The sequence below is a fragment of the Thamnophis sirtalis genome, unplaced genomic scaffold (assembly GCF_051295495.1).
Source record: "Thamnophis sirtalis isolate CommonGarterSnake01/CBP01778 unplaced genomic scaffold, rThaSir2_p1.2 scaffold_4, whole genome shotgun sequence".
Lineage (NCBI taxonomy): Eukaryota > Metazoa > Chordata > Lepidosauria > Squamata > Natricidae > Thamnophis > Thamnophis sirtalis.
The window spans coordinates 22,735,704-22,750,505 of NW_028261384.1; the positions used below are offsets into that span (position 1 = coordinate 22,735,704).

Here is a 14,802-nt window from a genome sequence, read left to right on the forward strand (position 1 = left end):
TATTGTATTTTTGTTGAATTATTTTTCTCCTTTGCTGAATTTCTATATGTAGGCTAGGTTAAAATGGAGTTTGTAGTTCAGTGTTTGTACATCTCCTTTGGTACAATTTCTTTTGTTTTTGGCAATCTTCTGTCTGCCTGCGAGAAACTAAATTAAATCTTATTTCTAAGCCTTTTCAAAAAGCACTGGACAAAATTAAAATAGAGTTTGTATTTCTCTATCCCCCAATGCCCATTCCAAAGTCTGTACAGATGTGAAGCTATGTGACCAAAAGACTGCAGGCTTTTTATAGTTACAAAATCCTAAATATTAAACCAATACTGGTCATGTCCCAACGAGACAAAGAGGCTGATGCCCAGACAGTACAATATATAGTCATGGTAGGCATTGTTACTATTTCTGCTTTTTTCCATTTCCATTTGCCCTGATCTCTTTAGTCTTAAGTTTAGTTAGTTTAGTTTTGTTTATTGTCACTGCACATCGTACAATGAAATTAAATGCCATCTTCAGTGTACATTGTAACTATAAAAATAAAAAACACAAACACACATCCTTCACATGATATACCAGTAATGGAAAACCTCTTTCGCCTGGCATGCCCACCCCCATAATTTTATGCCCCCTCCCCACGCCTACTACCTGGGTATATGCGCAGGAAACCCTCCCCTCTGTGCTGCCCCATGCATGAGCGTGCGGCTTCCTTGGAGCCTGGGGAGGGTGAAACGGCCTCCCCTCCGTTGGCCCATTTTCCAACTTCCGGTTGGCCCAGTAGATCCATTTTTCACCCATCCCAGGCTCCAGAGGCTTTCTAGGATCTTGGGAAGGGCGAAAACAGCTTCCAACCACGTTTTCCGATTTCTGATTGGCCATGTAGGTCTGTTTTTCACCTTCCCTAGGCAACAGAGGCTTTCTAGGAGCCTGGGGAGGGTGAAAACTTCGGGGTTGCTGGTTGTGCCATTTTTCTCCCTTCGAAGGCTTCAGGAGGCTTCACACACTGTCCGTGCCCTCGCCCAGTTTAGCAAAGGGGGAAAAGTCATGGTATGCCTCATGATGCTGCGGGTTTGACATCCCTGATTTAGAGTCAAAGAATGAGATGGATGATTGCAAATTTAATAACTAAAATTACTATGACCAGAAGCCCAAAGGACCCCAGCACTTTCCTTCCTATTTGTCTTTTTAAATCATTGATATGTTTTGTGCAGAATATGACATTGCATCATTAATGCAACTTGTAAAATTCAAATCATTTGTGCATGGTGTACATGATATATTTGGCCCTTCCGCTTGCCCAGTAAATCAAAGACCATAGTCTTTTTTTGCTCTGATTTTGTACCAGTGACCAGTGGATTACAGGCCAACTTTTAATTGCAGCTCAGGTGTTGCAACTAGGAGAATCTGCATTTTGGAATTTACTAAACTTAGATGTGATTGAAAAAAGAAAATCCAAAATTCATCATGGACATATATGTATTGTAAATATAATCAAAATCTTTTATTGGACAGCAAGTTCATTGGGAGGTTATTCTGTTATTCTAAAGAATATGTAAAGTCCCCAGATTCCATTTCTGGGTCCCAGGTTGAGTTTTCAAGAACTGTGACTTATGAAAGGGTTAAATACAAAATTCTCCAAAATGCCAAGAAATGAGAATTGGGATTTGCCTGATTTTAAATTGTATTTTTTTTGGCCTACCTTTTGATTTGGATGAAAGAATAATTGTTGCTAAGAAATAAGAGAAAGTTAGAATTGGAAGAGCACAAACTGAGATTTGGGTGGCATTTTTTTAATGCACAATAAAATTAAAGTGAATGTAGGTTTCAAAAATCAGAAAGTTAGGAGTGCCATTATATAAAATGAATATAAACTCAGACTTTGCTCAAAAATACTTCACTGGCTTAAGCATTTTATAGAAAAGAAACAGTGTAAAGAAATATGATTAACATATCAAAACTTACAAGTATAGGAGACTAGAGAACTTAAAAGGAAATCAAAAGAACAATTGACTGCTGACGTATTTATTTTTTAAAAGGAATGTGATTGCACTGGGGGAAAAAATAGCTTGCATTTCTTCTCCACTCCCACAGAGATATCAGAGATATCAAGATAGGACATAATGTAAGCTGTTCATATAGCATGATTATGGTCTGCCATCACAATAAGACTGAATAAAACTTTTTTTACAATTACAGTATTTTTTGGAGTATAAGACACACTCCCTCCCCCCGAAGGGTGAAAATTTGTGTGTGTCTTATATACCGAATGTTGCCCCGCCCACCCTTCAGCCATTTTTGGCCTCCACATGCCGTGTCTTATACCTGTTCCAGGCTGCATCATCGCTGCCTCTGTGCATTACATTTTTGGCCTCTGCATGTCACATTTTCTGGCGGTTCTAGGCAGTGGGGATCACTGCCATCGATCCCAGCTGCCTGGAACCGCTTGAAAACATGACGCACAGAGACCAAGAAGGCAGCCTGGAACATCTGCTGCATGGTCGGACCAGTTCCGTGCTGCGCCTGCTGTACTCTCTGGAGCTGCTTGAGTATAATAGCTGAATTTTGAAGCTGCGTTTCAGCCCCAAAGAGGCTCATGGTGAGCATGCTCACAACCAGTGAACTGGGAACAGCTGATTGGGGGTATACTGGGAGGCCAGTCCATCCGCCAATCAGCTGCTTGTTCTGAATCAGGCTGCGATAATGTGCTGACACTGACCAGGTTGTTTGCTAAGGACGCTAACCAGATGAATACTGATTGATGCTGTTAGGCAGAGGCAGAATTTTTTTTCTTATTTTCCTCCCCAAAAACTAATGTGCGTCTTATACTCCAGAACATCTTATACTCCAAAAAATACAGGCATATTGCAAACCCTTCCTCTTCAATCTCTCTATTCTGCGAGGGAGTGAGTACGGGATATATGACTATAATAGGATCAAGTGAATGAGGGATGCTTCAAGGGTCATTAAATAGTTGTAGATTTGCTTTAAATTTTAATTTTTAGCACCATCATAACTTTCATTTAATGTGAACTGATGTAGCTGTAAAAATTTTTTTAATATTATAGAAGCCAAAGCATAAAACATACCATGGCTTAATATAGTGTATGAATCCAGCCATTAAGTGTATGCTTTTCATTAATTTAGACACTGGGTTGAAGAAATAAGTTTTATTTAAGAAGATTCCAGTAAAGGAGAATAAAAATGAAATATACATGATAAAATATATGTATATAAGAAGAAATAAATTACTTTCTTTGAGATAAACATGTTTAGATATCACCTAGTACAACCGCTACATTTGTAGTTGGGAATGGAAAAATTAAAGCTATCTCCAAAGGAATTATCCTGCATTAAACCAAATAAATAACACTGCAGAGATTGCCTGCAGATAGTATCACTGAAAACAAAATTCACTTTGTCTTTGAAAGAAACAGAGGAAACAGCTTTAATATATTGTATAACATTCATAATAAAGTTGTGAGTTGCATTTTCTCAAAACCCACAATGGGAAACAAAAAAGTAGATGGGGCAGATATGGGGCAGATTTTGATCCCATAATGAAAGAGGGAATTTACAAGCTGTGAAGTGAATTTGTTATTCAGTGTTAACACCCTTATTTCTGCAAAGTGTTTTAGCCTATGCTTAGATGGGCCAAATTGCCAACGCCTTATCTAGGCTATTCTTACCTACAAGTGGTATGGAGGGAACTCTGAAAAAAAAAAAAGATTTCTATTAAAGTAATCAGCCTTTAAATTAAACCTAATTCTTAAAAAAAAACTTCTGGATCAAATCAAACAATTTTTCTGGAACTTGTTTTCCTCCAGGACTTCTCCTATGCTTGATTGAATATTTTAGTCTTCAAGCAAAAAGAATGGGACCAAACCTTTGGTCTATGTCTACCATACTTTTTTCTAGCATATACTCTTTTAGATCACGTGATGTTTGAAACTACTTAGTTCATGAGGACTCACTCCTTTTCTTTTGCAATGCTCTCATGAGATCAGACATGAAATCTCCTTGTTCAGAAGCATGTCCCCTTGAAATTGATCCGCTTTGTTTTGGTCTTACGACTGGACAAGCACCTTCTTCTTGTCTTCTAGGAGGAGGTGGGGGTTTCTTTTTGGTTGCAGGAGGAGGACTAGGGGCAGGGAAGGAGGGCGGTGGTGGAGGAGTGAAATCAGGAGGAGATTCATAGTAGTCAGGTAGTGGTGGAGATGGTGGCGGTGGCGGCGGCGGTGGCAGATCTTCCAAATTGGGAGGAAGTGGTATAAATTCAGGAGGTGGTGGAAATTCTTCATAATTTGGTAAGAAACTTGGATTTTCTCTCTCAGCAATGGTGGATAAATCCAATGAAGCAGTAATAGCAGAAGACCGTCTTTGAGGAGGAGGAGGAGGGTGCAAACCACTAGGTTTGCGGATCTGTTTCACCTGTTGTACAGGTAGGGATGATGATGCTTGACCAACATTGAAAGTATCATCTGGCCTTTTAACCTTAAAATGATTTTAAAATGATTAGCATATGACTAAGAAATTACAAGTAATTATGGACCTACTGAATAATAATCTTATAATTTAAGAGTATTCAAACAAGATGTTCCCACTGGTACATTGCCTATTATTCAAGAATCAATTATTTACAGCATTCATTCAACCACTTTAACATATGTGGATTTCAACTTCCAAATTCTCTAATCAGTTTGCTGGCTGGGAGTTGAAGTCCACACATCTTAACAATTGCTGAGGTTGAAAAACAACTATTTAGATACTCCCTGATTTCACCATGATTATAGCTGATAAAAACAAATATCAAATATTTTTACATTCACCAGGACAAATGTTTTAACTTACCTGTGAATTTTTCCTATATGAATCAATACTGAACTGAAATCTAGCTTATTTGAATTTTGCAATTATAATTGCTAAATGCAATTATAATTTTATAATGCAACACACATGCTTAGAAGAGAATTATATAAAATCCACACATGCAAATATATATTATTTTAGGAGGAATTGTCACAAATGTTAACAATCATTTTGGAATAAACATTTAAAAAAAAATCAAACTAGTTATGACACCAAAATTATAGATATAAAGAAAGGAGAAACGTAAGGAGAGGTTTAGCCATCCCTAATATTCACTTGCATTCAGTATCTCAAATAAACCACAGTGTTCTAATTTCTAAGCTTTTATGCTACTCCTTCCCCTTGTGAAATATTAATTTACAAAAAGACTTAATAGAAGAGGTTGGAAGCAAAATTTAACATTCTTTATAATGAACTACTGCTTAAAAGCTTTTTTAAAATGACATTAAAATAAGAGATGCCTTTTAAGGTTTTTTTAAAAAAAAATAGATATAGAATAGTTGATGTATGGCAATTACTGTATTTTTTGGAGTATAAGACGTACTCCCCCTCTCACAAAGAGGGTGAAAATTTGGGTGTGTGTTTACGCTGAATGTAGCCCCGCCCACCCGCCAGCCTCCACCCTTCGGCCTGCTGTACTCACTGGAGTGCACTGTGAAGATCAGTTGCATTTTTGAAGCTGTATATCAGCCCCAGCAAGGCAAGCATGCACTCACAACCAGTGAACCTGTTGTTAAAGTTCACCTATGGGAATAACTGATTGGGGGGATTCCGGGTGGCCAATCTCCGGTGCTCATGCTGAATCAGGCTAATATGCTGAAGCTTACCAGGCTGTTTACTAAGGATGCTAGCCAGATGAATACCGATGGTAGGCAGAGACAGATTTTTTTTTCTTATTTTCCTCCTTCCAAAAATGAAGGTGCATCTTATACTCCGGAGCATCTTATACTCCAAAAAATACAGTATATATTTATACTCTGGACTGGACAATAGATGGAGTAGGTGCCCTTAGCCACCGCCAAGGGCAATTTTGGACTAGAAAGGACAGAACAGTCTGAACTAAAATCCAGGCAAGGTACAGGTACTCCTTAACTTACAACCAGTTGCTTAATAACTGTTTGAAGTTAAGATGAACCCTCCAAAATCCGCTTACAACATGTTTCCAAAGCGTCAATACCACACTCATCCCTGTGGACATGTGATTGTCTTGGAGCATTTGGCAAATGGCCGTTCACAACATTCCAATCATGTGACCACAATTTGCTCTTTTTTTTTGCCAGCTTCCAGCATTAATTTCCCATTTCTGGCAAGGAAGAGGACTTCTTCTTCAGAAAAAAAAGACCAATTAGTTTTGGGAGACCCTTTCTTCCAAAAATGTAGGATGGACTTCAGTTCTTGCATACTTACATTAATTTGTATCTTTGGCATCACAGCAGATTTTCCAGTTTCTGCAGTGTTTTCTGTATTAAGGTTTATGTTTTGGGGGATTTGTCCATTGGCATGAGAGCTACCTATAATACAACAAAGAAGAAAAAAGAGGTTGATATTAAAAGTAATTAGATTTAAACAAAAAATAATCTTATTCAGTATCATCAATAAGAATCGAGGTTGGCAAGGCAGGAAACCAGCAAACCCAGGGAGAATCATGTTGTAAACATACTTCAAATACTTTTCTAGGCCATCAAGTACCGTATTTTTCGGAGTATAAGACACACCAAGGTTTTGAAGAGGCAAATAAAAAAAAAGTGTTTGCACTCTGCAAACCTCCCCAAAATGGCCCTTTTTAAAAAATAAAAATAAAAAATGGCATGAATAGCCCTTAGGCGGCTTGTAGAGTGTTCTGGGAGGGGGGAGAATGAGCAAAAAATTGAGCAATTTTTACAAAAACTGGCAATTTTTTGTCAAAAAAGGGCATTAGGAAACTTATAGTGTGCTTCTGTAGGGGAGGGGCAAAATTGAGCAAAAAATGGCCCATTTTTTGTTCATTTCTGCCCTCCCCAGCCCAGGAGCTCTCTGAAAGCCTCCTACAATCTATGCACAGCCATTTTGGTGAAGCGGGGGGGGGGGGTTTCAGGAGGCAAAAAATATGTATTCAATGTATAAGATGCACCTAGATTTTCAGCCTCTTTTTTGAGGGAAAAAGGTGCATCTTATACACCAAAAAATACGGTATCTGTTAACTTGGAAGGAACAGAGAAAAAGGGCCAGCATTAAACTCTGCACTGCTGTACAAATCTGATTTTTTGCATTATTTTGGACAATCAACCCTTGTTCAGACTTCTACTGAAGCCTGCTGGGAAGAGAATATGCTACTCTTTCCATCTCACTAAAATAGCTTATAAATTGGTGATGGCGGATGAATATTGTTCATACTTTCCAAAAGGAGCATGGACATCAAGTCATCCTTATGACAAACTCTGAACAAATGAAAACAGATGTACTTCTGTTTTTAACTACCATGTGTACAATCTTTAAGAGCTTTGTAGGTTAGGAGAATGATCTATTATTCACCCGTTTAGTCAAGGATATATGAAAACTGAATCTTTTGAAAAAAGCAGTTCTTGCACTGGAATATGAACTCAAGTGTAATAAATGGGAGAGCAAAATATAGTTGCTTTAAAAGAAATATGATGTAGAAAGTTTTGACTGATGCTGAAGGCAGTTTCACATTCTTTGCTACCATGTTTTCCTGAAAATAAGACAGGGTCTTATTTTCTTTTGACACCCCCCCAAATAAGTGCTTGGCCTTATTTTCGGGGAGGTCTTATTATTTTTGAGGTGCAGGAGGCGGCAAGCGTGGTTACCTCATGGCTACTGCTGTGTTGCAATATTTTCAGGAGAGGGCTTATTTTAGCGCATGCACTCAAAAACACGATTGGGCTTATTATCCAGGGATGAGGTCTTATTTTCAGGGAAACAGTGTATGCTGCTTTTGGCTGTGCCTGAAACCAATTTAGCAATCTACTCTGTATTGTAGTGCTCTAGCAATAGGCCTGAGCTAATGAAATATATAAAAGTGATAGCAAAAGAGGACCCTAGAAAGAAGGTCCATCAAGTTCAACATGGCTATCATAGCACTTGATTATTTGATCTTCTTCCCATGCAGGGAACTTTAGCAGTTGCCAACACAACTTTTAGGGATTACTTCTTCCTCTCCAGTCCTTTAACATTTTTGGGGGGGCCTTCTAGTTGTAGCATCACTGCTCTGGGTGCTACAGTGATCATAAGGAACAATTGTTCCTTCATTCCTAAATTCTGCTGCAAGTGGATAGAAATTCTGTAGCAATGAAGAATCAGACTCACTGAACAAAAGAAGTAGAACTCCTTCAATATATATTCTGTGTCTATAGTTTTTAAAAAGAGAAAGGAAACAAGTGTAGGAGAGAAGCCACGAGGTACGAAATAAAACAGAGCATGCTTCTTCTGGACTAGGAAAAAACCTCTACAGATGGCCACTGAGAAATGTAAAGGTACAACAGATGTGTTCTGACATAAGAGGTAATAAAAGTGGCAGGACAATTAGTCTTTATGGTCACTGTTAGATCAACTAGAAGAAAAAAATAACCAAGCTGACTAGTAGAGGATATAGCAGCCCAGCACGAAGTAGTCTTAGAGGGCAGTGATCTGTCATTGGAAGGGAATAGGGTAGCAATAGCACTTATATACCGCTTCATAGTGCTTTTACAGCCCTCTCTAAGCAGTTTATAGAGTCAGCATATTGCCCCCGATAATCTGAGTCCTAATTTTACCCATCCCGGAAGGATGGAAGGCTGAGTCAACCATGAGCCTGGTGAGATTTGATCTGCCGAACTGCAGCTAGCAGTCAGCTGACGTAGCCTGCAGTACTGCACTCTAACCACTGCACCACCTCGGTTACCAAGCATTATAGCTAATCAAAGCTCAGGATATCCTAGACTGGAATAAAGCCTGGTAGATGAACTGCTCAAAAAGGCTTAAAGTGGTTCAGGACAGAAAACAGCAGAGCTTCTAAACATGGCTGCAGGGATGCATTAGTAAAGGATAAGATAGAAGATGGAGAATGATATCAACCAGTGCGGTACTTAGAAAATGGTGAGTGGCTGCCCTGGCAATGGATCAAGACAATACAAATCTGGCCTGAACTGTGGTGATTAGGACTTAACAAGAACAACATCTTAGCAAGCTAATTGAGATAGTGTTATGGGGACAAATAAAGGTCATTTCCCATTAGCAATATTGAAAGGATGGAAGACTGAGTCAACCTTGAGCCTGGTGAGATTTGAACGGCCAAACTTAACTCTAAATGGAGTGGTCATTTACAAAGAAACCAAGAAACAAATTAGTGGGCCTATCAGGATATTTTAGGATGGAGAAGTAATCATTTCTGTATGTGCAAAATGTAAAATTTGACCATGTGAGGCAAAAGCTTACACCGAACCATATTTATAAGTCCTGCAACAATCCCACGGAATCTGCTCCTGCAGGAGAGATCCAGCGATTATTGCCGAATGAACTTTTCTCTTTTACCATTTTGGCCCCCTCTAAACTTTGGAACTGCAGAACTGTTATTCTCTATTACTGTTAATAAAATGAGCACTGATAACTTGGGTAAATTTCTCAGGTTTACATCCAGTAGTTATAAATGACTTTACTGCCCTGCTGCAGATTGTAATGTCTTCAGTTACTAAAACTTCACATCCTAAAATGAGCTATTATTGAACATGTTAAGACAATGACAGCGATTGGCAAGATGGTAGGGAAAAAAGCTGAGCTTATAATCCTCACAATAATTTCTTTAAAAAAATAAATAATTTGGATACCTTTTGAAGATGATTCCCCAGAAGCTATGGATTTAGTATTTCCTGGCTTTGCCAGACGTGAAGCTAACTCAGACTTTTGTACTGCACCAATGTAGTTATCATACAAGGCCTTTCCATACTGAAAAATAAGTACCACAAATATCTGACAGATTTTCCATCATAAAAAAAAATGAACATGCATTTCTCTGCTTGTTCCATCAATTCTTAACAGAAATCCTTCTTCAGTGGTTTATTTGAAATCCCTTTCATAAAAACGATGAACTACTAAACAGGACTGTAAACTAATAGGTTGAAAGCCTATTATTTGTTTGACAAAGTAATTTATTTTCCCAATACAAATTCTGTTCTACATACTCTATGCCCACGTTTATTCACTAGAGTTTTATCACTCACAAGAGGATAATGCATTTTTGATTTTCATCATTCCATTTACTTTCTCCTTTATTACTGAGAAATATCTCTTTTTTTCTTACCTTTGCAATTCTGATACCAGTTACCCAATGATGTAGAGCCTGCTTGTCATCACAGCACAGGTATTTGATGTACTGTGACTCCTTCTGTATTTGAGGATGCTATAAATAATAATAGCAATAGTATTTTTTTAATCATTAAAAATCTGCTGAAATAACCCAAGTAGACAAACCAACTTCCCAACAAGGTTTCTCGTCTGTCACTACATCTTGGCTACTTCAAACCACAAACCACTGAGAAGAAAACAGTATTTTTCATCAGTCCTTCCAAAAGATTAATGGTACACAACTGGGAGTTACATGATTGTAATTGGTATCTAAAAATATAGTCAAACTTGGCATTTTTTAAAATTCTTCACTTTCCATCTCTTCTTTTTTCTCAGAGTCATTATAGACTGCAAATCTTCAAGCAAGGGCTATCTTTATTTTTAACTGATTACAAAGGAATTGGGATAAATGTGCTTTAAATAATGAAATGTCAAATTAACAGGAAACTAATTGGATGTGCATTTGTAAATAAATCATACAAAGCCATATTTCAGAACATCACAGATTATAAATATTTATGCTCTCTTCAAAGGAAATTTGACTTGAAACAGCTTAGAATATTATTTAGCTAAACGTAATTGTAAGCACATCAGAATTCTGAAGTTAAAACATAATACTTGGAGAGTTATTAATTGTGATCTGGAAGCGATTAAAACAGGAAGACAAATTTACTATGTGCATTTTCCAAAAGCAAATAATTTCCCATCCTTTTCTGCTGATGTTTTTGCTCTCATTTTACATTTTCATCACTTTAGGATCACCTTAGGACAACACATACTCACATTTATTCAACACCATGAGTAAAATACTAGGTTTCATCAATCAAACTCCCAAGACTAATTTACATGTCAAATTAATTCTATGTGATTATTGACAAATATCAACAATGCAAAAGAGTCTGTAAATTTTCTTCTGACAACACTGGTCCAACCTACTGACTAAATAATCTGTAGCTAGAGTGTCCTACAAAAATAGCTAATAGTTTTGCAATGACATGGTAAATCCAGCAGATGGCATTAGATACTTTTCTATTTTTAAATGTTTACTTTTGCTGTTCTCATCTCTATATCACAATAAAAAAGTTTTATTGCATCTTAAAGGCCAATATATTTATTGGGCATAATCTTTTGTAGAGTAGAATCAATTCATCATGAAATGAACTTGCAGAAATATGTACATAAATATACAAGCAGAAAATTACGCATTTTCTAATAGTTTATTTTTGTATATTTCATTTTCTGAATAATATTATTCTAGATTTTCTCAATAGCTTCAAGCATCTTTATTTTTTAAAAAAAAAATAAAGATAAACTATTCATTTTCTATCACTCAAACCCATCTCAAGAAGAATTTTCTCTCTCTCAAAAAAAATGTCTTGAGCGGCAAGGTCTGACATGATTTTGTTAAATAAACTTGATTCTCACATACCACAATTCAACATGGTACAGGGTTACAGAGCCTTAAATGCTCCAATAAATTCATTTTGTGCATTTCACCTTCAAAATACTTTTAATTTGTGACATGATAGGAAGGGAGAACTATTTCAGAAATTCAAAATGGAACTGTATATAAATTATCTTAATCATAGTTTGTCATACGTTGGGGTGGTACACTGGACAAAATCTTGGGCAGCTACCCAAAATAGTTGGCAAATGCCATCTCAGAGGTTTTTGTTTTTTTTAAAGTAAAGGATATTGCAAAATTTCCATTCCCACCCCACTCTGGAGCCAGTCAGAGGTGGTATTTGCTGGTTCTCCAAACTACTCAAAATTTCTGCTACTGATTGTCCAGAACCTGCTCAATTTCACCCATTTTTATGATGTTTTTATATTCTTGTAAGCAGCCTTGAGTCGCCATGTGCGAATAGGTGGAAATAAAAATCTCCTAAATAAATAAAATAAATGTCACTCCTAGTCCTTCTTTTCACTAGACTAGATATATCTATTTCCTGCAAACGTTCTTCATATGTTTTAGCCTTCAGTCCCCTAATCATCTTTGTTGCTCTTCCCTGCACTCTTTCTAGAGTCTCAACATCTTTTCTATATCATGTAACCAAAATTGGATGCAATATTCTAAGGGTGGTTCTACCAAGGCAACTTTTGAAGGAGCCAAGAGACAGATGCACTGTATTTAACCAGAATATCCATGATAGCTTGCCCCCAAGAGATGAGTTGCCACATGAGAATGGGTCAGCTGTATAATCCAAACACCACTATTATGCTTCTACACCATGCTTGATGCTGTGATCTCCAAACATGTCAGATCCATTTCCTTATCACACTATTTTAGAAAGACCAGAAAGCGGCTGGAAGTACCTTTTAAAGGTGAAATGAATTAAAAAAGGCATTTTAATAAAATCCATTTGTTTGACAACTGTTACCAGACTGATTTTTAACCACCATAGTCTTAACACCGTGATGGCGAAACTATGGCACGAGTGCCAGAGATGGCACCCAGAACCTCTCTGCTGGTACGCCCACTGTCGCCCCAGGTCAGATCTCTGTGGTGTTTCTTTCGTGAGTTTCTGCTTCCTTGCAAATGGTGAAACAGAAGCTCATGAAAGAAAAAGATCTTACCTCTTGCTGCACTGCCAGTGTTGGGATGCCCAACCTCCCACCGGGCAACTGGTATTCAGGTCTCTGCTGCACATGCACGGATGTCCGTGGATGTATGTGTGCACATAGACACATGCGTGCATTTGCACACATCTGGGCATGCACGAGTTCACACATGTTCATGCGTGTGCATATTCACGCAAGCATGCATACCTTTCAGTTTGGGCATGCACGCCACACACACAGTTTGGGCGTTCTGTGTCTAAAAGGTTCTCCCTCACTGGTCTAACAGAAGGATCTTGATAGACTTGAACATTGGGCACTATCTAATAAAATGAAATTCAATGGTGAAGAGAGTAAGGTTCTACATTTAGGCAACAAAAACAAAATGCACAGGTACAGTATAGGTGGTACCTTGCTCAATAGTAGTAACTGTGAGAGGGATCTTGGAGTCCTAGTGGATAACCATTTAAATATGAGCCAGCAGTGTGCAGCAGCTACCAAAAAAGCCAACACAGTTCTAGGCTACATAAACAGAGGGATAGAATCAAGATCACCTGAAGTGTTAATACCACTTTATAATGCCTTGGTAAAGCCACACCTGTAGTACTGCATCCAGTTTTGGTCGCCACGATGTAGAAAAGATGTGGAGACTCCAGAAAGAATGCAGAGAAGAGCAACAAAGATGATTAGGGGACTGGAGACTAAAACATATGAAGAAAGGTTGCAGGAACTAGGTATGACCAGTTTAATGAAAAGAAGGATTATGGGAGAGATGATAGCAGTGTTGCAATATCTCGGGGATTGCCACAAAGAAGAGGGAGTCAAACTATTCTCTAAGGCACCTGAGGGTAGAACAAAAAGCAATGAGTGGAAACTAATCAAAGAGAGAAGCATCTTGGAACTGAGGAGAAATGTCCTTACAGAATAATTAATCAGTGGAACAACTTGCCTCCAGAAGTTGTGAATGCCCCAACACTGGAAGTTTTTAAGATGCTGCATAATCATTTGTCTGAAGTGGTGTAGGGTTTCCTGCCTAAGCAGGGGGTTGGACTCCAAGGTCCCTTCCAACACGGTTATTCTATTCTATTCTATTCTATTCTATTCCATTCCATTCCACTCTACTCCAGCATGGCTATCTTTTTATTATGATATTTTAAAGGAGTCAGGCAAGGGAGTCACCAAAACAAATCCCAGATTCAGATGAATGATCTTTTCCATTTTATTTCAGGGAAAGCCGCAAATGCTATTAGTAAACAACAATGTTGCTACCCACACTGTTGTTAAAGGACACAGCAACCCAATTTGAGAGAGAGCAAAATCTGAAAGAATTAGGAAAACGAACTGCATGGGCTCTGAAGAGAAGCACTAAGCAATGGAAATGGGATAAGAGGACGCTATTGTGCCAGTTTGCTCCCAGGGTACCAATTCTTTCACCCTAGATTAATTCCACATTATGCACCATTACTCTCAGGTTACTCAAGCAAAACTTGTGCCAATAAAGCATAATTAAATTCTCCTGGTATCCAAGACACAACAGACTGACTAAATGAGCCAATTTACATATAGATTACCTTACTACCACCAGCTGTGAAGGTTTTTTTTAAAAAAAATAATAATAATAATCAGGAGCTATGTTCAAATTTTCTGAAGAAATGCTACATAACGTAGTGCCCGGAACCTGAATTTGACTAAAAGCAAATGCTGTTGACAAAATGTTGAGCAGTCTTTTCTGATTTATACCAGGATGGCAAACCAGAATTGGTTATTCATTAACACCAACAAAACGATGATGGCTGAAAACATGTTTTATATTTCAACAAAATTTATGCTTTTTAATTCACCAGATCTGACACTCTTAAATAGCTGGCACAATTGAGCATTTCATCATTTGGCTACCCACAATATGGAAGAGATAACATATTTTTCGGAGTATAAGATGCACTTTTTTCCCTCAAAAAAGAGGGTGAAAATCTGGGTGCGTCTTATACACTGAACACAGCATTTTTGGCCTACTGAAACCCCGCCCCCTTTGTAAAAATGGATGTGCAGAGGGTTTGGGAGGCTTGCAAA

General features: G+C 37.9%; 1 protein-coding gene across 1 annotated transcript in view; it reads right to left on the reverse strand.

Annotated features, from left to right (window-relative positions):
* Positions 1 to 3,143: 3,143 nt before the first annotated feature.
* The window catches only part of APBB1IP (amyloid beta precursor protein binding family B member 1 interacting protein), a 51,038-nt gene continuing 39,379 nt past the window's right edge, over positions 3,144 to 14,802 (reverse strand). The window contains exons 11-14 of the mRNA XM_014053089.2: positions 10,130 to 10,228; positions 9,657 to 9,774; positions 6,265 to 6,368; positions 3,144 to 4,482 (exon numbers count right to left, since the gene is read on the reverse strand). Coding sequence (XP_013908564.2) covers positions 3,949 to 4,482; positions 6,265 to 6,368; positions 9,657 to 9,774; positions 10,130 to 10,228 — 855 coding nt within the window. The 3' untranslated portion in view covers positions 3,144 to 3,948. The remainder of the gene's footprint in view (positions 4,483 to 6,264; positions 6,369 to 9,656; positions 9,775 to 10,129; positions 10,229 to 14,802) is intronic.